Source organism: Sorex araneus, chromosome 5 (assembly GCF_027595985.1).
Source record: "Sorex araneus isolate mSorAra2 chromosome 5, mSorAra2.pri, whole genome shotgun sequence".
Classification (NCBI taxonomy): Eukaryota; Metazoa; Chordata; class Mammalia; order Eulipotyphla; family Soricidae; genus Sorex; species Sorex araneus.
This window is the reverse complement of record NC_073306.1, coordinates 22,125,205-22,149,256: the sequence shown is the minus strand read 5'-3', so window position 1 is coordinate 22,149,256 and position 24,052 is coordinate 22,125,205. Positions and strand designations below refer to the sequence as shown.

General features: G+C 50.0%; 1 protein-coding gene across 1 annotated transcript in view; it reads right to left on the bottom strand.

The window, feature by feature from the left end:
• Nucleotides 1–11,506: 11,506 nt before the first annotated feature.
• The window catches only part of NDC1 (NDC1 transmembrane nucleoporin), a 49,838-nt gene continuing 37,292 nt past the window's right edge, over nucleotides 11,507–24,052 (bottom strand). The window contains exons 18-19 of the mRNA XM_055138316.1: nucleotides 16,514–16,674; nucleotides 11,507–12,290 (exon numbers count right to left, since the gene is read on the bottom strand). Of these exons, the coding sequence (XP_054994291.1) occupies nucleotides 12,227–12,290; nucleotides 16,514–16,674 (225 nt within the window). The 3' untranslated portion in view covers nucleotides 11,507–12,226. The remainder of the gene's footprint in view (nucleotides 12,291–16,513; nucleotides 16,675–24,052) is intronic.

Below are 24,052 nucleotides of genomic sequence, written 5' to 3'. Positions count from 1 at the left end.
TTAATTAGGAAGATCTAAAAGGGTAATTTGGTTTTGGGGGTTCTAATAAAAACAAGAATTATAATTAACAGCAACCACAGAGCACGACAAGATGAAATGACAATAAGAAGGATGGGCGGCGCACCCTGGGCCCCAGGCCCTTTGATATGACCCCCCCCCACCCTCTCCCCCAACGCACAGCCTCTCCAACTGCTCCCCCATGACCTCTCTGGTGAGAACGGGGGTCAGAATGACCCACCCCCTCTGCCGAGCTGACCGGGGACACAGCTGTGCTCTCAGAACTCTCCAGATTTATGGAAAATCCTGGTGATTTATTCATGTCTCCAGACATGAATAAGTAAAATTCCCCTAAAACAGATTTTTTTTTCCATTCACAATCTCCTCTCTTCAAAGTTAGGCAGCTTAGACAATGGATTACTAATATTTGCTTTTGTGTGGAGAAGGAACCAAACCCGACAGAGTAATTCCACCCTCAGACGGCCCCGAAGCCCCAGCGCCCGGCTGAGGTTTGCAGGAAAGCGGGAAGCTGTCGCTCTGTTTGGCCCGGCTTCAACACACCTTCCCCTTCTAGTCCTTGCTGGTTGCCCCTGCAAACTGCTCAAATATTCCTCCTCTGGGGGCCAGAAGTATAGCTCCTGAGAGACCGTAAGAACAGGGGGGCCCCTGCAGCCTGCCCTCGCCACTCGCTGGGTGTCCGCCGATAAATCTCCCTCCAGGCTCCTCTGCAAGGACCAAGGGAAGCTCCGTGGGGACGGACCTTGCCTCGAACACGGCCAACCCAGGTTCGATCCCCAGCACCCACGAATGCCCCTAAAGCCCCGTCAGAAGTGATCCCTGAGAGTAAAGCTGGAAGTAAGCCCTGAGCACAGCCAGGTGTGGCCCCCCAAAAAATTAAAAAAAAAAATAGCAGGGGGCTGGAGCGATAGCACAGCAGGTAGGGCGTTTGCCTTGCACATGACCGACCCGGGTTCGATTCCCAGTATCTCACATGGTCCCCTGAGCACTGCCAGGGGTAATTCCGAGTGCAGAGCCAGGAGTAACCCCTGTGCATAGCCGGGTGTGACCCCCCCCCAAAAAAAAAAAGAAGAAAAGAAAGAAACCTAACAGACAGGTGATCAGACACATGAAATTAGGACCAGGCTCCTCGAAGGTGTTCAGGAAAATGAGAGCCCCCGGCTCTGTGAGGAGACAACTACGGAGACCCCCACGTGCCACCAGCACAGCTAAAAGTGATCTAACAAAACAATTGGTTCCTAGAATGGTATTTGAAGACGCAGAAAGGGGGCTGGGAATCATGCAGAGGCAGCAATCCTGGAAACAAGAAGGGAGGGAGGAAGGGAGAGAAAGAGAGACAGAGAAAGAGAATGAAAGGAAGGAAGGAAGGAAGGAAGGAAGGAAGGAAGGAAGGAAGGAAGGAAGGAAGGAAGGAAGGAAGGAAGGAAGGAAGGAAGGAAGGAAGGAAGGAAGGGAGGGAGGGAGGGAGGGAGGGAGGGAAGGAGGGAGGGAGGGAGGGAGGGAGGAAGGGAGGGAGGGAGGGAGGGAGGGAGAGAGAGGGAGAGAGAAAGAAAGAAAGAAAGAAAGAAAGAAAGAAAGAAAGAAAGAAAGAAAGAAAGAAAGAAAGAAAGAAAGAAAGAAAGAAAGAAAGAAAGAAAGAAAGAAAGAAAGAAAGAAAGAAAGAAAGAAAGCATCAGGGTTATATTCTACCCCTACCAAAGGAGCAGCTGGCGGCCAGAACGTTTCCCCATCACAACCTTGAAATAGCGGCCTCTGCTGGTGAGTCACTGAAAAACACATTTCCCACCCAACCCGTCCAGGACGGAGCTAGCTGGAGTCAAGAGCCTTGGTCCTTGTCCCAGGAACCAAACCCAGGTGTTGCATTACAAGGGACAAAACCATCATCAGGGTTACCACGATGTAATTGGGATGTTAACAAAATTAAAGGCCGGCCTTTCCATTTGCTCATCTGCCCAGGAGATTTTTTTTTTAAATCTCGTGGTCTCCTATTTTTAAAATGTTCTAATTGCATGCAAATGTTACAGCCGAAAAACAACACAAGGGGCATTAAAAATCAATCTTCCATGTAAGCCTCAGATTTTCCAGCCTGAAGATCCAAAAGCAGGAGTGGTGACAAATGTGTAGAAAACAGAGTGAAAAAGTCAGAATGCATCATTAAGAATATTACAACAAAAGAAGGGGGGGAATCTTTGGGAACACATGGCTGATTCAGCTGGGATGAACAGCTCCAAAGGAAGCTTACAAGAAAGAAGCCCTGCAAACCTCCGACAGACCGGACCCAGAAATCCAATCAGGGAGTGGCCGTGACCCTGTCCTGCGCTGGCCGGGACATTCACACAGGAAGCCCCTCCCCTCCTCGGAAGGCGTGAAAGAAGAGCGAGGCAGCGGGGTTGGGTTTGACACGGACTATCTTGTGCTTTTTGGTTTTCAGATCCAACACTGAAAACTGAAGATTTCACGTCAGACTGAACTCCTGAGGGACAGATGAGACGTAATCGCAGCCAACGTCCCACCCACGGCCCATGGCGGCTCTCCACACTGCTGGCCTCGCACTCCATCGCCCCTGTCCAGCTCTCACGTGCTGACACCGCGCCCAGGTTTTCTAGGTTCCTGGGCGGCCGGTGTGGGGGTCAGAGAGGCAGTACAGAGCGAGGCCAGTAAGATGTGAGGACCTGAATCAGAGAGAAAAACAGAGAGAGATCCCTGAATCTAAGGAACGCTTAGATCACTTTCCCGGGAAGCCAGGGAACCATTAGCAATTGCACTTTATTAAAACAGGTGCATTGCACAGGGTGCAAACAGCAGAGACAACAAAGATTCCTCCTTTCTAACTTTTTGAGTGAATGCTCAGCTCATGGGAGTTCAGCCTCTTTTTGTCCTAGGATCTGTATTTAGGGGCACGAATGGTTCTCTGAGTGGGGTATTAGTCTCAATGTGTACTTTCATAACTCACTTTAAGCTATTTTTCTAACTTCTGTAATGGTTTGGGGCCACAGCCAGAGGCTTCAGGGTCTACCTTCTGCTCAGGCCCTCCCTGCAGTGCGTTCAGGGGACCGTGTGGTGCTGGGGATGGAACTGGGTCTCCCCCATGCAAAGCGCGGGCACAGCCCACTGAGCTCTCTGGCCCACACTTGACTAATTAATTTCCATCAGTATTTCTTCTTTGACCTGTGGGTCATTTAAAAGTGGGTCTCCTGAGGGCAGAGAGCGCGTGGGTCTAGCGTATGTATGGCAAATGGGAAGCCGGGGTCTAGGCCCTGCAGCATCGGCCCACCGGGCACTGCTAGGAGTAGCCCCAAGCCAGGACAGCGTGACTTCAAGTAATTTAAAGAGGGACTGAGGGCCAGCGGTGGAAGGGCCCGGGCCCGGCCCTTGGAGGTGGATGTGGTACTGCTGTAAACCCAGAAAATAAATGAGAGTGGATGTCTTAACTTCCAAACTACAGGGACTGTTCTAATTATCATTTGATAACACTATCTTTGATGATCGTTAATGGATCTCTGCCCTAATTGCCTTACCATCACACTGTTCTAGTCCTCTGAGACCTGCTGAGACTTGCCTTGTGGAGCACATGTGAGTGTGTCCAGCAGGCCTGAAGCCAGGAGCTCTCCTCGGCTGTGGCGGGCAGGCAGGCCAGCTTGTGAAATTCAAGTGCTTTAGGTCCTGGCTTAGGAACCACCTTCCTCTTAGGGCCTGGGTATAGCACAGGGGGCGAGGTGCATGCCTTGCATGCATCCCACCCGGGTTGGACCCCCACCCCTTCAGCAAACGGAGGGGCTGGCAGTGCAGGTACCCCCGGGCTGCAGGTTCAGAAGCAGCACACCCCGGGACCCCCACCCTGAACTGCCGGCCCCAGTGTAGACTTGTGAGCGGAAGTGGCCCCCAGGCCCGGGGCACCATTTAGGAGATCCAGGCCCCCCCACCTCAGGCCCATTCCCCAAATTAAAACAATCCTCCTCTACTCTGACCAATCGACATGCCTCTTGTTGCTGTGAACATTTTAATTCCCTGCCCCCATTTTTGTAGATTAACACTGGGTGTCAAGCTTGAGGTTGGTCCATTTCTCTGAGACTTGAAACTTTCCTTCCTTCACTGTCTTCTGGGCGAGGAGCTGGCCATTAAGTCGTTCTCTCTCTCAGGGTAGCTGCTCCCCGATGGTTACTTTTAAGACTCGTTGACTCGTTATTCGGCACTTTCAGGCTGGGGGAACTCTCTGCTGTTCCGTTTCTCAGACCTGCCACCCCTGCGGCTTGCCCACTTGCGAACCTCCTCTGCCAGTCTCCCAGCCGTGTCTGCCCAGGCCTCCCCCGCTGCCCGGGCCCAGCGAGACACGCACGTTCTCACTGCAGCACCTTAACCTGCCGTCTGCATTTCATCATCCTGACGTTCTAGCGTTTCTTCTAGCTATTTCCCTGGGATCTTCCTGTCTGGAGGGGGTTTTCCAAGCAGCACTCGGGGAACGCCAGGCCCTGTCCTGGTGATACTCGCCGGGGCCACACAATTCAACGCCCAGCAGGGCGACCGGTGCTGGAAGCCAGCAGCTCGGGGCTCCACCACGACACCTGGCACTGCTGCACAGGGCGGGGAGGCCGCAGGAGGTGCAGGGACCTGCCCCTTAGCTGTGTCCCAGGTGGCACATCCCGACAGTGCTCAGGGACCAGGTGTGATGCTGGGATTCAAACCGCTGTGGCTACAGCCACATACAAGGCAAGAGCCTCGATCTCTCCCACCCTCTCTCCCGCCCTCCTCATCTAGCTTCAGGATGAGTCGCCAAGGCCGTTATCTATTCCACGGGGAAACTTCTCCCTGGACAGAACTGTGATTATTCTATTTTTTTTTGTCCCAAATTTTTTTCAATTATATTACTACATATCACATTTGTGTGCAGTGTCTACTAAATATCTATGTAGTTTATAGTTCTTTAATGAATTAAAATAGCATTTTGCGTTGTTGGTTGGCCGGGAGGGGGCCACACCCAAATCAGCTGCTGTGCAAGGCAAGAGCCCTTCCCGATGCACTATTATTCCCGCCCCTAAGACAGTCTTAATTCTTCGGTCTGGTCGTCCCAACACTCGGAGCCCCTCCGCTGTTCACTGCTGTGTCACCCTTCCCTGTGCTGTTACTCTGACAGCGTGCAAACACTGCTCTGAGGGCCTGTTTGCAGACAGGTCCCGGGCGTTTGCCCCGGGGCACAGGGACAGCCCTCCCGGTACCTGGCAGGGAAGCTCAGTCCCCTCCGAGGGCGCTCACGAGACGCCAGCTGCCGTGACCTGTGTCTTGCTCTCCCGAGGCTCCTGTCCAGAAAAGGGGACTCAACAGGCTCTCTGCAGAGAACCCCAAATTCTGGCCCCCTCTGAGAGGTCCTGGGACCCAGGCGCCTGCTCTGTTCTCCAGAGCCGGCTAGCAAAGGCCGTGCTGGCACCACCAGCGCCCATCCTCCAGCCTGGTCGGGTCCTGGGCTCCTGGCCCGCGTCTTTCCATGAGGATTCTAGATGACTCAGAATTGTTGACCTGTCTATTAGGCTCGGGAACCACTCAGTGGCCGCCGTGGCCAGCAGTCAGTCGGCAGAAGGAACCAAGTAAAGCCGAAAGGATCAGAGCAGAGAGCCCGGGGGCCAATGTACTCTGCACAGCACCTGGACTGGATCCGGGCAGACACCTGCACCAGCGGGAGTGGCCCCCGAACACCGAGAGGACCCAGACCACCGCGTCCCCCACCCCCCAGGAAACAGAACCACCCGGGAGCACTCCAGACCCTTTATGGTCTCACAGCAAGTCTCTGTGCTCCCCACAGCTTTCCTCAGGCGTACAGGGAAAAGAGTCAACAGCGGGCCCGGAATGTGGCCTAGTGGTGGAGCACATACCACACGCACGTGAGGCCGTGGGCTCAGTCCCCAGCACTGCCAGGAAAAGAAAAAAAGACTAAAATAAAGGGGGGAGGAGCTGCTGGAGAGACAGTACAGCCTGTAAGGAGCTGGCCTTGCATGGAGTCAAAACAGGTTCAATCCGGCTGGAGCGATAGTACAGTGGATGGGGCATTCACTGCCTTGCATTCGGCCGACCCGGATTTGATCCCCGGCTTCCCATGTGGTCCCCAAGCACCGCCAGGAGGTATTCCTATTCCTGAGTGCAGGGCCAGGAATAACCCCTGAGCATCACTGGGTGTGACCCAAAAAGCCAAAAAAAAAAAAATCCCCAAACACAGACAGGTTCAATCCTTGGCAGTACCTGAGCATAGCCAGGAATGATCTCTGAGCACAACGCCAGGAGTAAGCCCTGAGCACTACCAAGTATGGCCCCAAACCAATAAATAAATAAATAAATAAATAAATAAAATATCCAGTCATATTAAGGGCCATGGAAACCAGACTTTTGGTGGGAAACATAATATAGCATATACAGATTACTTATTACACAGCAAACCTCGAGCCTATAAAATGTAACCAGTACTACTTCAATAAAATTGTTACTTGTTTTCGGGCCACACCACACCCACGGGTGCTCAGGGCTATCCCAGTCACTGCTCAGGGGTCACTGCTGATGGGGCTCGGGACTGTGTGGTGATGGGACTGAACAGGGGTCCCACACATGGAGCACAGGCTCCAGACCTTCAGCTAGTCCACTGGCTCCTCAATAAAAAAACACTTTTAAATTGCAGGCCAAGTTGAGTCATTAGAAAAATGGTAAGAAAATCCAGCACCACCACACCTTCCTGAGAACATCAAGTTTCGCGGCTGTGACTGCCAGGGGAGGCACAGCCACAGCGCAGGGCGGGGCGTCCCGGGGTGGCCCTGGGGTCCCCACACTGCTGGGGGCGCCAACAAAAGAGAAATGAGCAGAGACTGGGTGTAGGATGACATTACTTTGCCCTTTCCCTCCTTGCCACAAGTAGCTTGTCCCGGTTTTACCCAGAGTTTAGGCTTACCCCAGTCACACCCATCAAGGTGTTCCCGAATCTCTCCCATCCCTTTGTTTAGCTATAATCACTTCTCCATGTTCTCTTCCCCAAAACAGTTAATCTGCAGCTTTCCCTTAATCTGACTGCTAATTTGCAAGGTCAGACCTTCCTAGGATACTGAATTTATATTATATAAGTTAATATTGCCTTTCTTCTCTTCTTGTGCCTTTTGAATAATTTACTTTAAAGCTATGTCTGTTTTGTATAGACACAAGAAGACAATATTGTTTTTATAACTTGGGAATTAACTGGCCTCGAATATTCCCTCCCGGGCCTCTGCTTTCTCCACTTAAGCCTCAGTTGCCCTCAGTTCCTAGCACCCCAAAGTAGGGTCCCCGACGTGGGACAGGAAGGATCCAGGGCAAGCGGTGAGTTATGTGCTACCCTGGCATCGAGATGGGCCTGGCCAAAGTGCCTAATTCTTAACTATGTTAAGAGCTTGATCATAGACAAATGCTGTCATGATCCAATAGTAATTATGAGACTGGGACCCTGCCAGGGATAGGAAAGACTGATCTGGCCTGAGCACTGTAGTCTGAGATTGAGATGGCCCCAGGAGAGCAATTCTATAAGCTTTAATGCATCTCTTATTGTGTCCATACAAAATAATTAATATTATGAATTCTTATATGTTTGCTGGCTGAGGAGAAGAGAAACACATTCATGGGACTCTGCCCTTGGGTGGATCCTCTGCTGAAAGAGAATTAAGTCCTAGGAGAAGCATCCCCTAAGGGAAAGGAACCTTACCCTATTGATGGTGACCACACCTACGTGTATGCCCCAACCCCCTGATGCTGAGGAGATTTAACTAGGCTGTGAGAGTGGGTTGGGGGCCAGATCCACGAGCCAGATCCACGGGGCAGATCCACGGGGAGAGATCCAGGAGAGCGGGAGAGAAGCGGAGGGAGAATGAAATAAACGGATCGAGCAACCAGTTTGGCCTTCTTCCTTCTTCCTTCCGTCGCCTGCCCTCGACTGACGGCACATACAACGGTTCTGGGGCACCGGACGCGGGCGGTGAGACAGAGCCGCCTAGAGAGCCCGCGAGTGCACGCGCCCCCTCGGCGTTCTTTAGTTTTTTACAACTGGGGCCCAGCACACTGCAGGGGGGAGGCCAGGTTCAATCCCCAGCATGGCCTTGTCCCACGGGCCTCCAGGGGTGACCCCAAACACCAGAGAAACAGCTCTGAGCACCCCTGGGTGTGGGCCAGACACAGAAACAGAAAGACAAAACTGACCCACCTGGGAGTTCAGCGGGAACGGAAGCTCAGTCGGGGGAGGGGGAGCAGCACCTGGGGTGCCCAGTGGGGGCTCCAGCAGCCCCTTCAGGAAAGAAACCAGGCACTTCCTGGGCACGCCGAGACCACCACAGGAGACCCCCGGGCTCTCCTGACAGGCAACACCCATGGGGCCCGGGTTCGGGAAAGCAGTTCTCAGCCCCACCCCAGACGGGAGGGGCCAGGGAGTGTGTTTGAACAAATGTCCCTTTCGGGGTGCTCTGGCTGGGAGGGCCAGAGGTGGCAGGGTGGGATTCGGGCCTTGCCCGTGCAGGCCGGGCCTGGAAGCAGTTTCCCCGGGGACTCTGACAGCCCCCATGAGAACAAGCCCCTCACGGCGGTGCTCGGACGGCTGCGGCCTGACCCGGCACTGGCGTGGACTCACTCCTCTCCTCAGCGCTGCTGCTGATCCCCACGTCCCACGCCACTAGGGCCTCAGTCACGAGGGGTTTCTGACAACCGGGCCATGACAGACACGCGGCGAGCACTAATTAGCTACCTCTGGGCAACTGTGATCACTGCTGAGGCCATGGCTAAGTGCTCTCCGGGCTGAGTTTGCCAAGCCCTCCTCAGCCCCCCTAAAACATCAAGATTGTTCTGACTTACAAGCGGTGGGTGGAGGCTCGCTAGAGAGCCAAACTATTCACTGGTGAATAAGAGCCACCGTCAAGTTATTTGGCTGTAAAGAAAAAATGACTACAGATTAGGAGAGGGAGGGAGGGACAGAGGGAGGGAGAGCACAGGAGTGAGGAAGGAGAGTGAGAAAGCGAGAAAGCACAAGAGAAAGAGGAAGAGTGAGAGAAAGGAGTGAGAAAGCGAGAGCGAGCGCGGGTCTAGAATCCTTGACCCAGTTCCCCTTTGTAGGGCACCTTGACGTGACGTTCAAACTAGTCGAAGCCAAGCTGGCAGGCTGACTGCTGGCCTGGGGAGTAAGGGTTCCTTCAGAAACAGGCGTCTGGCAAGAACCCTCTACCCTCACATTCTCTCACCTGAGAAGGACATGGCCCCACCCCAGCATCCCTCGTTTGGTTTCAGAAAGAAGGCAGCCAGTGCGAGGAAGAAAGGGGATTTTTAGAACTCAGACTCCTTTCAGTTTACCATTAACAAAGATAACCCAGCAAATTCACTGAGTCAATGGGAAAAGTCAACTTCTTAAGAATGAAACCTTTTCAAGTTTAATAAGCAAAGACTCTGAGACAGAACTAAAATGGTTGAAAAAAAAAAACAACAGAGAAATTAAATACCTAACCTCTCGGGTATACATATTTAAAATAATAGTCTCATTTAAAAAAAACAACAAAACCCTTTCCATTTATTTTTCTACCCAATTCATTATGAGTGATATACAAAAGGAGATAAACAGATTAGCATAAATATTTACTGGAAGACATACAAAACAATTACCAAGAAACAAGTGAGCAAAGTAACAGTTTGGTGCTTGTGTGTCCACTCGGAGTCAGCCCTTCCCAGGGCCAAGCAAACATTACGCCACCCGATACAACCACGCTTTGTGCTAACGTTTGGAGGAAAAGCCTTGAGACACGGCCCTCATGTTCAGGCCAGAGCCAGTTCCCGGGCTCACAGGCAGGATGTGACCTCATCAAAGGGAGAAGGGCCACCTCACCTTAATAACAGGTGACAGAGCCCTGTCCGGGCCCCAACTGCGGTGATTACCCACAATTACCAACACGGTAACTGGGAAAGGGAACTGCATCTCTCACCTGCTCTGCACGATCCACATTCAGGGAAGCAGTTTCCCAGCCTCCAACAGTCAGGCCTTGTGGAACCAATATCTCGTCCGCTGCACATTCTCTTAAGAAAAGGTTAGGGTGAGCACCTCAGAAACGTTCCCAGTGCGCGGCCACAGCCTTCTTACCCCAAGTACAGGAGAGACGGCAAAAACAGAAGCAGCCAGACACGCTAGCCAAGGAAGTCTGGGTTTCAGAGAACCGAGCCGAGACCCCAGTGGGTTAAGCACCCAATTCTTTCTGAATGGACGGGTTGGAAGATGCGAACTAAAAGTAGACTATAGACCGAACATGAAGGCCACTCAATACCTCTATTGCAAACTACAACACCCCAAAGGAGAGAGAACAAAAGGGAATGCCCTGCCACAGAGGCGGGGGGGGGATGGGCTGGGGGGGTGAGAGGGATACTGGGATCATTGGTGGAGGTGAATGGGTGAATGGGCACTGGTGGAGGGTTGGGTAAGCGATCCCTGTATGAGTGAAATGCAAACACAAAAGTTCATAAGTTTGTAACTGTACATCACAGTGATTCTCTAATAAAAAAATTTAAAAAAAAAAAATCTTTCCGAATGGAGACAGAAAGAGGAGTCCTTCCTCCCAGAACACCTCCAGCTGGGGCAGCACAGAAAACGGAATATAATAAGTCCAATGATTGTAAAACTTGAAAGATGACAGCAGCAACCCAGCTACAACCCAGCTACAATCACCTGGTCACCTGGTCATCTGGAAGTAGCTACCACATCGGAAATACAACATTCACATTAAAAGCGATTAATTCCACCCGAAACATGGAGAGGAGGAGAGAAAAAGGAGAAGGCAAGTAGGGCCACAGGCTAATTTGCCAAAGCACGGACGCCTGGGGACCGTGTCAGAGGCCACCGGAGGCCGGCAGGATTCTGGTACAACCCGGCATGGGCCGGGAGCAGGTAGTATACAGCACCCGGCAAATGTCACACCGAGACTCAAAGCGACACTGCGCTGACACTGGAGAAAAACTGGGGACACGAGAGGGGAGAGAGAAGGGCCACGAGGAGCACTTCAGTCCACAGCTGGTCCGGGAGCTGCGGCCATGGCGGTGCGATCTTTCATCTCCGAAGAAGCAGATCTAATAAATGACGCGTCACCTTGCTGGCTCCGGGACAGGCCGTCCACTCCCGGGACAGCGATCCCTCTGATGTTCTGGTTTCACTCGCATTTGATGACTCAGTTGTTTCTAGCTGTAAAGATTTTTTTAATATATTTTAATTAGCCAGTTAACCCGGCAGAGGCTGCTCCTTCTGTGAGCCAAACAAGCTTCACAAAATAATGTGATCTAAAGAAGATGAAGGGTGGGAAAAAGGGGGGCAGTTTCCAGGTTTTTCTTGCAAAGCTTTTTCTCTCACTTGAAAAACTCTGCAATCACTTAAAAGTTTTGTTCCCAAAAAGGAAAGCAAAACTACTTGGGAAAATACCCATCAGGTTATTGTTTACTAGCAGGATACAAAATGAATTCATAGATGCTGGTCAACTGTCTTTCAAAAACCAAATGTGAATGTTTAATCTTGTAACTTAAGAACCAAATTTTTCCACATTCCTTTATATAGAGTTAGCATCTGTAAATTGAGACTTTTTTTTGACAATCATGCAAATTTAATTTGTCCCTGGAAACAAAAACACAACCTAACAGATTAACAAAATATGTCCTCTAGACAATATTTTTTCTGCGAAATTTTCTCCACTGTTGCCATTTTTATCCTTCAGTAAACAGAAACTATTCTTTAAAAGTTTATGTTTCGAGTTTGCAGAGAGCTGAGCTCTCAAAACATGAGGAAGATTGGATCAAGTGGACCCACTTCACCCTCTGAAATGGCTCTCCTCCTTTCAAAAGCAAAGTCCAGAAACGTTTGAGCTGTTATTAAGCTTTATAAACTAGAAACGTTCCTACTGTCACAGATGCTTCTGTAAAATAGAATAAAGATTTTATTATACCACACGCATACACACACACACACACACACACACACACACACACACACAAAAGCAATCCATACAGAAAAGGCAATTTTAGGATATTCTGTAGAGAATTTCTTTCCATGATTTCTCCCATTAAAGTATAGTTTTCAAAGCAACCACCACGACAAAGGAAGCATCTAATTAGTCCATTTTCTTCTGATCCAAGAATGCTGAACATTTACTGTCCCATCTGTAGTTGTATCAGCAGTGTAATGAACACAGTTTCTATTACTTCACTATTCTTTGAACTCCAAGAACTGTTGAAGTCTTTTCTGATGTTCTGCAGATGCTTGCACGGCACTAAATGAAACATAAATGCAAAGCATAAGCTTTATTTTACATTAAGCATATTAAGTGAACCACAGAGCACAGAGTCAATATTTTTCAAAACAATTAAAAATGAATAGAGATCTTCACTATTTAGTCCTTCTGAAACAGTTGGAGGAAAACCCTCCTGCCGCTAAGGAGAGTAGGGCTTGACTCCGTAACGGCGGGCCTCGGCCTTCTGGAAGACCAGAGGGAACGAGGAGTGACGGGGAAGGCCGCGAGTCTAACCTGCTCTGCGGCGGGACCTGCTGGGCACAGTTCCAGGCCTGGCAGTAGATTTTCTGGATTTTATTATTTTATTCAAACCAGATCCCAACATTATCTTTGAGTCGTGGAGCATTTGAATTGCCTTTAATATAAAATCCTTTAAACTAAAATGTTTGGTTAAAACACAATGGACTCCACTAATCGCTTTCAAAGGTAACAGCTTCGTGGTTTAGATTTAGCTCTTCCTTTGAACCTCCTTGAAGTTATGTCTTGAATCGGGAAATTGAGTTCCTTCCCCATCCTCGACCCCACAAATACATATTCTCTTAAAAAAAAAAAAAACTTAAGCAAATATGTAACAAAATGAATACAAAACTACCTTTTCAACTACTGGGCAAATGTTGAACGTAAGACTGTTTTTGTTTTTGGGGCTGGAGTGATAGCACAGCGGGTAGGGCATTTGCCTTGCACACGGCCGACCCGGGTTCAAATCCCAGCATCCCATATGGTCCCCTGAGCACCGCCAGGGGTGATTCCTGAGTGCAGAGCCAGGAGTAACCCCTAAGCATCGCCGGGTGTGACCCAAAAAACAAAAACAAAAAAACAAACAAACAAAAAAGATTGTTTTTGTTTTAAACGGTGAATATAATATATCATTACTAGACGGTAAAATCTCAGGTAACTGAAAATGACCCCTTGAAACCACCTTTGCTTTCTGGGACGCCCGGTTGAGCCAGGCCGGGCACTTGCTCTGTGCAGATCCCCACTAGGTGCTACAAAGGCTGCAGCTCCAACTCCAAGATTCTGAATTCTCTGATTCTCCCAAGACCATGATGCCGGCTTCCCCCACTGCTTCCCCTGATGCCGGCTTCCCCCACTGCTTCCCCTGATGCCGGCTTCCCCCACTCCCTCCCCCTCAACTTCCTCAACCCCCCCACCCCACCCTCTGGCTCTATCAGCACTCTCTTCACCTTCAATCCTAACGTTATAGGTTGGAAAACCAGTACACTGAATTGGCCTTGATTAAGATTAAAATTAAGAGTATACAGGTGTTGAATGAGTGTCTCCAATGAGCAAATTTATCCTATGTAAATTTTCATACCTCAAGAATTGTTCTAACCTATAACTGGCACTCAAAGATGGGACTCTGGGTAGTGAATGAATTAGGCATCATACAGCAACACTACATGGCGGACAGCATGGACTTCACATAAATCGATTCCATTTCTTCTCCGCGGCAGCAAGTGGCACTAAGTGGGGGGGGGGGGGGGATAACAGGTTCTTTCCCGGCAGGGAAGCGTACGAGGAAAGCTCCACGGTTAGGGAACACGGCAGCCTGGAGGCTAAGGACACACACTCCAGACAGAGAACCCTAAGATCAGAGTGACTCAGTCTCGTTTCTGCAACTGATGGCCTGTACAACCTTGGTGACTTTAAGTCACCAGCCTACCTGGTGACTTAACCACAGACAGGGATGCAAATCTAAGTATTTTAATGTCAATACTCACCCATTTTGCCCTGTATCTGTATAAAATAGGTCTCAAGTGACCTCATCGATCTTAGGGCTTCTAAGAATATGGTTCTATTTGGGCTGTCGAAAGCACAAGAGTTAATACGGCAATATGCCCTGCATGCAGCCGACCTGGGTCTGAACCCAGTCCCCTGAGCACCACCCGGGTCGCTCTGGCACGTCAAGTCACGAACAGCCCCCTCCCCCCGGACTGCAGACACATCCCGCGGAGTTGGTCCGGGGAGCCAGGCAGTGCGGGGGACGGGCCGGGACTCGCACCTGCCAGGCACCGCGCTGTCTGCCCAGCCTCTCCACTCACCTCCCCTCCACTTCCCATCCCCGCTCGGAAGTGCACACTGTCCAGTTCACGCCGGTGTGCAGCTCAGCGGCAGGCTGCCGTTACACAGAAAGGGAAGTGGAACTTCAAGAGCAAGAGCTCTAATGTGAGGGTCACGTTCCAGAAGTGTCCCAGACTGTGCAGGAGGCAAGTCCTCAGCCTTTCTGAGCCCCAAGTCCTACAGTCGTACGACGGTGCCCTCAGCGCACCGCGGGCTCTTTGAGAGGAAGCACAAAGTCAAAGTATCTCACGTGTCGCCCAAAAGGCAGAGCAGAAACAAGGCTTCCTCCGACAGTCTCTGTTGTGCTGCTATCGGGTACGGTGGTCACCAGGGACAGAGAATTATTAAGGGCGTGAAGTGGAATCAGAGGGGCTGAAGAAAGGCCTTTTTATTTTATTTAAACTTTAAAAGTGGCAAGCCATACATTCCTCTATCGGTTTGTTTTTAAGCAAGTGAATATCCTCTTAAGGATGCAGCATGATCACGTATGTTCGCTCTTGTATATTCCCACACAGAACTGCAGCATTCCAGAAAACCTTGCTGCTACTCTTGCGGAAGTTAAACAAACTACAGACACATGCCACATTACAGACAGCACGGTTTATCACAGCAGGGTGTCTGAGGGAGTTCTGAACTTCTGATTGAAAGTATACCGAAACAGCAACCTCTCGAATCTTCTAAAATGCATCTGCCAGAATCGTACTCTGTCTAGTTAATAAATCAACATCTCTTACCCTGCCTAGCTCGTTTATTTCATGGAAAAAAAGCAGCGGGTAGGGCGCTTCCATACATGCAGCCGACCTGGGTTCCCATATGGTCCCCTGCACACCGCCAGGAGTGACCCCTGAGCATCTCCGGGTTTGACCCCCAACCCCAACCCCGGGCATACATATTAAAATAAAAAAGAAAAGAAAAAAGAAAGCAGCAAACATCAATGACACCGACTCTAAACAGGTTTGGCACTTGTGGTTTTCCTTCTGGTTCCCTTTTAAGGGTGTTACGAGCTGTCAAATTTCTTTTTTAGCATGATTCACAAAGCCCCAAGAATCCATCTAAGGAATACTCTGTTCATCCTAAGTCTCAGTTCCTCAACTAAAATATAATTGCAGAATAATGTCTAATATGCCTTTCTGGAAGGGTGCTTGATTTTTCACTCCCTTGAGAATGTTTTGCTCTCTCAGTAGCAATATTGCAAACCATAATGCCCACAAGGAGGGGAAGGGAGGGAGGAAGGGAGAGAGTGAAGGGAGGAGAGAGAGAAGAGAGGAGAGAGAGAGAGAGAGAGAGAGAGAGAGAGAGAGAGAGAGAGAGAGAGAGAGAGAGAGAAAGGAGAGGAAGAGGAGAGGGGGAGAGGGGGAGACAGAGAGAGAGAGGGAGAGGGAGAGAGAAAGGTGAGGGAGAACAGAGAGGAGGGAGAGAGGGGGAGAGAGAAAGGAAGAGAAAGAGAAAGGGGTGGAAGGGGTGGAGGGATGGGTGTTCGAATACTGTAAGACTGAAATCCAATCATGTACAGCTTTGTAAGGGTCTATGAATCACTGTGAAGTGATTCAATAAAAAAGTAAAAAAAAAAGAATGCTTTGGTAATTAAATAAGAAAAGCAGTATGTATTACAGTTTCTGCTTATATATAACTTTCTATCCTCTTTTTGTCCATTTCAAAGAAGGCCCTAGTTTGTCAGATGAAAATTTAAAGTAAGAAATATTAAATTTATATCTGAGCTGCTGATTCCAGGTAGGACTGGAGAGTGGAAAGACACTCTCCACACGTAAGCCTGATTCTGTTTGTTCTGGGACCACACCTGACAGTGCTCAGGGATCACTCTGGGTGCTGGGAACTGAACCCAGTTCAGCCACATGAAAGTGAAAGCTTTAATCCCTGTTTTTTTTTTTTTTTTTGGCTTTTTGGGTCACACCCGGCGATGCACAGGGGTTACTCCTGGCTCTGCACTCAGGAATTACTCCTGGAGGTGCTCAGGGGACCCTATGGGATGCTGGGAATCGAACCCGCTGTGCTATTGTTCCAGCCCCAATCCCTGTATTTTCTTTCTGATCCCCTCCCAAGCCTTTTTAATTCTCACATCTATTTTCCAGGAATACTCTGGGGAAAAGCAAAACACCATGACTCGAAGCAGGCAAACTCACTTCAGATGGTCTCCAAACGTAGTAGTTATGCGATAGATGGCCGTTTTCAGCGATGCCCGAAATGCGAATCTTAACGTTTTATACGAAGTGTCCACAAGGCTTTCTGAGGTCCTCGGTGGTTTGCTGGAAGCATGAGGAAGCTTGAAGTACTTGTCAACCGCCTGCGCCAAGAAGAAGGTGTCAGTTCACGTGAGGATTGAGCCCACCTGGCCGGAAGGGCTGAGAGCTCCTTCACACAGCTAAGTCTACAGACACGGACACAGTATAAACTGTTTCTTATTTTGGGTCACAGTCAAGTAGCTTAAGAGGTAATAGGAGGCTGGGGAGACAGGAAACGGGGTGAGGCGCCTGCCTTGCATGCAGCCAGCCCGAGCTCAATCCTCCGCACCAATGGTCCCCTAAGCACTGTCAGAACAATTCCTGAGCACAGTGTCAGGAGCCCCTGAGGACTGATGACCCCAAGCCCCAAAAAATCATTCTGTGGCGTAAAGCAATGACCCAACAAGCCTAAGGCCACAACCCCAGGGTGGGTGGGCACGGGCCAGGACACTGGCAGGCCTGGCAGTGGCTCCGCCTTCCGCTGTCACAGGACACTCAGGAGCTGGCCCCTGGGAAGGCATTCCCAGCCAGGAGCTCCTCAGCACAAAGCTGGAAGCCGCGGCAGCCAACCGCCTAGCAGGCTCACGATGCAGAACAGGGAAGGGTGCTATGACGTCAACGCAATCTCAGCAAGAGAAGACAGAAACTTCCAACTTGACAGACACAGTTATTTACTAAAATGGTGCATCTTCTATTTTCCCCCAACATGGTAAAACATCTCTGAACAAGAAGAGGTGAGAAGAAGATTCACATATGAAACTAATTTTAATTTCGAGAACAAAAACCATTACATGTCTTAAGACCAAGGTAATTTTCTCTTTCCCTCTCCTCTCTCTGCTCCTCTGGCACTCTCCGTGTGCCAGGGCTCAAACCCAGAGCCTCACAACCCAAAGCCTGCACTGTCCCTGAGCTCCATCTCGTAGGGAGCAGCTTGACAAGCCTGGCTCTCCTAGTCAGACAGCCTGGCTCTCTGATTCTAACAGAGGCTTGTAGCAAGGTTGCCACTATGGTCACCATTTGTTTCTCAATAGCCTATGCCTGTAACAAAAGGACATGTCAATCTGCATTTGTATGTGGGTCCAGACACCATCTCCCCCCAGCAGAAAGGCATAAGTAGTAGCTGCTAGTAGAATAAACTCTCTCTTCCTCCTTGCTGCTTTCTGGCTCTGCTCATTCGGCTGCTGTCCCCTTCTCAGCCCCACAAAGGGTCCTCCCTGCTGGTCAGTGCCGGGACCCCACACCATCTCAATTTTATTCAGGTGATAAATTTCACTGAGAAGGGAAAAGTGACAACAGTATTAAAGATAATCTGGTACTGGGCTATGATATCTCCAGCGACAGAGTAATTCACGATAGCTACCGATGTCATCACCCGAAAAGAGCCAAAAACAACAGTGTAAGTGGTCACTCCCATAATGTCTTTTAGAGTTTCTTCCAGGCCAATGGAGCGACCCTTTTAATTTTAGCATCCTCCTTTGTTTCAAGCGTGCAATAAATACCCCTTCGTACTTCTAGGAATGCTGCTGAATTCTGCTGGTCACAGCTTCTTCCAGTGTCCTCCCACCTCTCGTCACCTCTGGAGTTCATCTCCTACACGACCCGTCTCGGGGACCTGGGGCCCTTGGCTTGTGGCCGACAGAGAGGTCTCCTAAGAAAGCTGACCCAGGGTTCTGAGTACTGGGCGGCGGCTCGCTCCAAAGAGGCTTCACGACGGACAGTCTGCAGTGGCTCTGGGGCTGAGCACCCACCAGCAAACGCAGGCCTTTCTTCCGAGCCTGGCCCCCACTCTCGCGTCCTTCCCAGAGAGCCAGCTCCTCGGTGCTCTCAGCCAACACCCCCCAGTGTGGCTGCCTCCCACAGAGCCAGTCCTGCCGCCGGGCTGGGCACAGAGGGGCACCAGCACAGAGGAAGGAGGGACGGAACGGGCTCTCAAAGAGGGCTTCCAGGTGTCCATCTGCTCCTGCCCCTTTACCCCGAGTTCGAGAGAAACACGGCACTTGTCCCACTGCCAACTTGGGATCCGCCTCTCGGATCCGCCAGTTAGTTATCTCGACCATCTGCTTCCCAGCGCGGAAACCCATGGCTGTCGGCTCCCTCCTGCGCAAGGATTTATGTCTTTTTAAAAGTCCTTTTACTGTAGTTTAGTAGAGCTTGGGGGAGGAACAAGATTTGATGCATGTGTTCATCTGCCATGATAACTGCCAATTGCTTGTGCTTTCAACAGTAACTTGTAAGAGAGTTTCCCTAGACTGAGACACAGTTGAGATCATTTTAAGCTGAGCGGGAAGTAGTGTTCAGCGCTACACACAAGCGGCATTAAATGACTCTAATTCATACTGAAAAAGTACCGTCTCAATTTTCTTATAGACTTTCTAATTAACACTCCATGTACCCAGAAAAACAGCTACCTGGTTTACCACCTAGGTCCAATAAATTATTTATATAGTCACAGGATAACGCAGCTTTATAGGAAATGAGAGCATAGGCATAATTCCCAGATTCCGAGCATCGATGCACCTGGAATGGACAATATCCTTAGAGTGAACTGTTCTGTCCCGAATCTTGGATCTGAGAATATGCTTGTTGACTGTCATCTGAAGGGCTGCTGGGAGATTCTTCTCCTGCAGGATCAGTTTCCCCAACACTCAAGTCTGGAGTGTGCCCTCCTACTGTGTGCGACGGCGAAGCCCTCAGCAGCCGCAGAGGGTGCGAGACGGAGGCTGTGACTCGACAAATATGCTGGTAAGTAAATAGAGACGACAGATTTCAAAGCCTGAATACTAAAAAGGAAGCTCAAGGCTGGGAGATGGTGCCAGCTGGGGCCGTTTCGCGTGCGGGAGGCCTGGGTTCTAGGCCCAGCACCGTCCCGTCTTCCAGGCACTGCCTGCGGCAATCCCTGAACGCCGAGCCTGGGCCAACTCTATCAAGCACTATCAGCTGTGTCCAAAAGAAGCAAGGCTTACTCCTGGCTCTGTGCCCAGGGATCACTCCCGATGGTGCTCGGGGAACACGAGGCGGTGCCAGGGATTGAACCTGGGCCAGCCGCTTGCAAGGCGAGTGCCTACTCCCCTCCACCATCTCTCCAGAGCCAAGAGGAAACAGTTCTGACATAGTGAATGGATCAAAACACATTATTAGAATGTATTCCTAATGCAACTCGAAAGGAAAGTCACGTTTGTGGCTGCACCCAACTTCTACCGGGCAGAGCTGCCGCCCAGCACTGCCGCCACCTCCCCATTTGCCTGAGGAAGTGTTTGACATTCACTGCCAAGTTTCTTCCTTGTCCCACTGTGGACAGGAAGTCCTGTAGAGTCTAAACACAAATATTCAGTGAGGTTTAAAAAGACCTACAGAGACTTGTAGTCAGACCTCTTGTATACCGTGTACCTTCTCTTGTAAGATGCCACAACACTCGTGTTTGTATCATCCTTCTGTTTATCGGTCTTCTTACCACAACTGGGAATAAGTGATGAGTAATGATGAACTAATTCCTAGTGTGATCAAATAGCAAATTGTTTCAAGACACTGGGAAAGTAAAATCTGAGTCCACAATAAATCTTTGATTTTAAAAGGGTCCTGAGGGTAACTGCAAAAGAATGAATACTGTTTAATTTTTCTTTGTTCTTTAGAAGACCTCTGAAAAAGGATGTCATAAAATATCAATCCTTACAAGTAGCTGGAAGAGCTTAAGAAAGAAAGAATCAGGTCCAAGAGACGCTAGTGGGGAAGGGGACAATCAGGGAGAGGACGTCTGTCCCCAGCTTCGCGCCTGGCACAGTCCTTCCTCCCAAGCCTCCCAACTAGTGGCGGGCATCAGGGCCAGAGGCACCAGCAAGAGCAACCACGCTAAAGCATAAATGGTGCCTCCCCCGTCCCATTCCACCCATCTCTGAAATGTGAAAAGTCCAAAAACATCAACACTTATAATAGCGCTGTTAGAGCAAACATCGACCTGAGTCCACAAGAGCTCGCCTGCGGGGACGCCGGGCGACTGAGGCTGCCCACTGGACAGGGACATTCAGGTCTGCCTTGAAAAGCAAAATCGACGACCCCCCGGATCACCCATGTGTGGGACCCTCGGGGCACCAGCAGTGCAAGGCAGTGTATATAACGTGCACTGTTACTTTCTTCCAGTTGGAATTTTGTCTGTAACAAGAGAAAAAAACATTTTGTTTGCCTGTGGGTCCTACCTGGCAAAGCTCAGGGTCTACTCCTGGCTCTGCACTCAGGAATCACTCCTGGGGGTGCTCAGGGGACCATATGGGATGTCGGGGATTGAACCCAGATTGGCTACATGCAAAGCAAGCACCCAACCGGATGCACTATGTCTCCAGCCCAGGAAAAAAACATTTTTATTGCAAGGAAAGACTCACCATTTTTGCTTTCTCTTTTGTTACCACTATAGAACTGTGAATGTTCTAAACATCCTGTGATAATCATTTCACCATATATATAAGATCATTATGCTATACACCTTGATTTACACAGTGCGGTTAAGTATTATTCAATAAAACTGAAGAAAAATATGATTTTTTAAGTATATTCTGAATTGGAGGTAAGTCACCTTAGACCTGCATTCTACTTGCTACAAGTCCAATCAGTTTTCCTTTGAGAAAAGCAAAACAGTTTTCCTTTGAAATAAATGTAAGCCACACTCTGGAATGCTTGGAACAAAGCAGCCCCCTGCAGAGACGTCTCCGGGCCGTGCGGCAGGCCCACTTCCCTGGACAGGAGCAGGCACTGTCCCCCTGCCTGGCCCTAAGGAAGCCTGGCGGCCACAACCTCCAGACCCTGTCGCTGCCGCCCTCACGGCCAATCTTCACAGGCTCATCCCAAGCCCCCACACAAGAGAATGAATCCAGGTATGCGGGACAGTGACTGAAAACTCCAGGCCTCAAGGAGCCAGAAACAGGCCGCCCCTTCCCACCTCCCCACCTTCCAGGGTCCTGGCTGCCCGGCCACCAACTGCCTCTGGGCACCACTCAAGCCCTTCACCGGCCACGATCCGGAGACTCTCGGAACAGAGCAGCTCGCTGCAGAGATGTCTCAGAACCCAATTACTTAAAATTTTAGAATTCCAGGAGTGCGCAGCCACAAATTGCTTTGTAACTTTTTTGTTGAATCTCTGAGAGACAGACCCTTACAGACATCTCGGACTGTGCAAAGCAAGCACTACAGGATAATAATGGTGGGGGGAAGGCGTAAGGGCAGGGGGGACTGGTGCTGATGTACTGAACGCAGTCAATCATTGTGAACAACCTTATGAAAATGAATTTTTTAATTAAAATAAATAAATAAATGTAACTTAAAAATGAACGACAAAATACTAAATAATAGCATGGGTTGCATATAAATAGATGTAAAACTGTGGCAACAGTTTGTGGAAATAAACGGTTATGGTATAAATTACAAGGGCAGCGGATCACTAAGCTTCCTCCTGATGTGGCCCGAGTGGGGACAGAGCGAGAGTAAGGGGGGGGCATTTGCCTTGCACGTGTCCCACCTAGGGTCAATCCCAACACCCGTATGGTCCCCCAAGCACAGCCCCCAAGTAATTCCTGAGTGCAGAACCAGGAGAAACCTCTGAGCACTGCTGGGTGTGACCCCAAAATCAAAACAAAACTGACGTGGCCCACAGATAAAGAACTGAAGTACTTAACACTGAGACCGAACAGGTGCCTACTGAGCACTGCCTGGCCGGGAGCTCCCTGGGAAGCCGCTCGCCACGGCTGACTGCAGAGCGTGCCTGCCTCGACCGCCTGCAGCCACGACTTCAGCCGTGCACAGCCCCACACTGCTGTATGTGACCCCGGCACTGTAACCCCCAATGCATCACAATCACGCCGGCAAAGCAACGCCACCAAGTGCACAGCCCTAAGCACCACCACCATCCCATCATCCGCCGAGGAAAGAGTGGACAGAAATTCAGCACATCACAGGAGACCAGGAAAAGGAGAGCTGGGAAGTGAGCTTTGCTCCTGGCCCCAAGAGAAGCCAAGAGAGGGTCTCTGTGCTGCCACTAGGCTCCCCTGCCTACCACCACTTACAATTAAATGCAGCTGTAAGTACACAGAAGTCAAAAAAAGAAAACTGCAGTTGCACACGAGCCATACCAGTGGTACTCAGAAATCATGCCCGGTGGTGCTGAGGGCACCACATGGCGTGCCGGGAACCAAATCCCAGTCGGCCACATGCAAGGCAAGTGCACTGCACACTCTACTATCTCTCTGGCCCCATCAACATTCTACTTTGGTACTGGGGCTCAAACCCACAGCCTCAGGCCTAAGGATCCCTTACAGGGATTAAAACATATATTGTGGGCTGGGATATAACTCATTATATATACATACACAGGCATCTAGACGACGCTGGTTGCTCCTTCACTGATAAGATAACAACTACAATGAGCTCAGTAAATGCTCCTAAATCAATCTGTATCTCAATACCTCAAAACAGCTTGTAGAAACTCTGAAGATTAGTTGTAAATATGTTAGACATAAGTCACTTGATGACCAGGAGTCCCTGGAATCATGAGGACCGGGTCTACCAATGGGAACCGTTCTTGCACAGCCATCACTCCACTCTGACCGCTGAACATGTAAGAGTGAAAGGCGCTCCTTTCCTTTCACATTTTGCCTTTAATGATTCACACGGAATGACTGATGTGACTGACAGCAAAAGGCAATAGATTAGTGCCATACAACTGTTCCTTAGAAACACCTGTCTGGAATTACAGCGGCAGGCTGGGGAGACAGTAGGGCAGGTAAGCCTTGCCTTGCACACACATCCGAAGCTGCCACCCAGGATTCCCAGAATCCTGCAGAAGCAGAGCCAGGCAACAGGAGAAAACCGTGTTCCAGCAAAGAAAGGAAAAAAGCTATCGTGAGTACATCAAGAAAATGAGATATGTTTGGAGGGAAAACTGAAAATGTGTGTGGTATTATAGCACAGTCGTAGGGCGTTTGCCTTTCACGCGGCCGACCCGGGTTCGATTCCTCCGCCCCTCTCGGAGAGCCCGGCAAACTACTGAGAGTATCTCACCCACACAGCAGAGCCTGGCAAGCTCCCTGAGGCATATTCAATATGCCAAAAACAGTAACAACAAGTCTCACAATGGAGACGTTACTGGTGCCCGCTCGAGCAAATCGGGATGACAGTGACAGTGACAGTGAAATACCTCATGTATAACTCGTGGGAAGAACAGGATAGGGGGGCGAAATTGAAGAGGCTCTGCTAAGCGGCAGAAGGAGCAAAAGGCCAGGCGCAGTAACACTTACGGGCCGGAAACCCCACAATGGCCTGTGACATGGTCAAGGCAGGAGGGACGGACAAGACGCTGCATGAGGGTGGAACAAGAAGGATCGCTGAGCTCTGCCACAGGAATGTGACTGACGGAGATGAGCAGGGCAGCTGGGGTAACTGGTAACAAAGTGGTTGAAG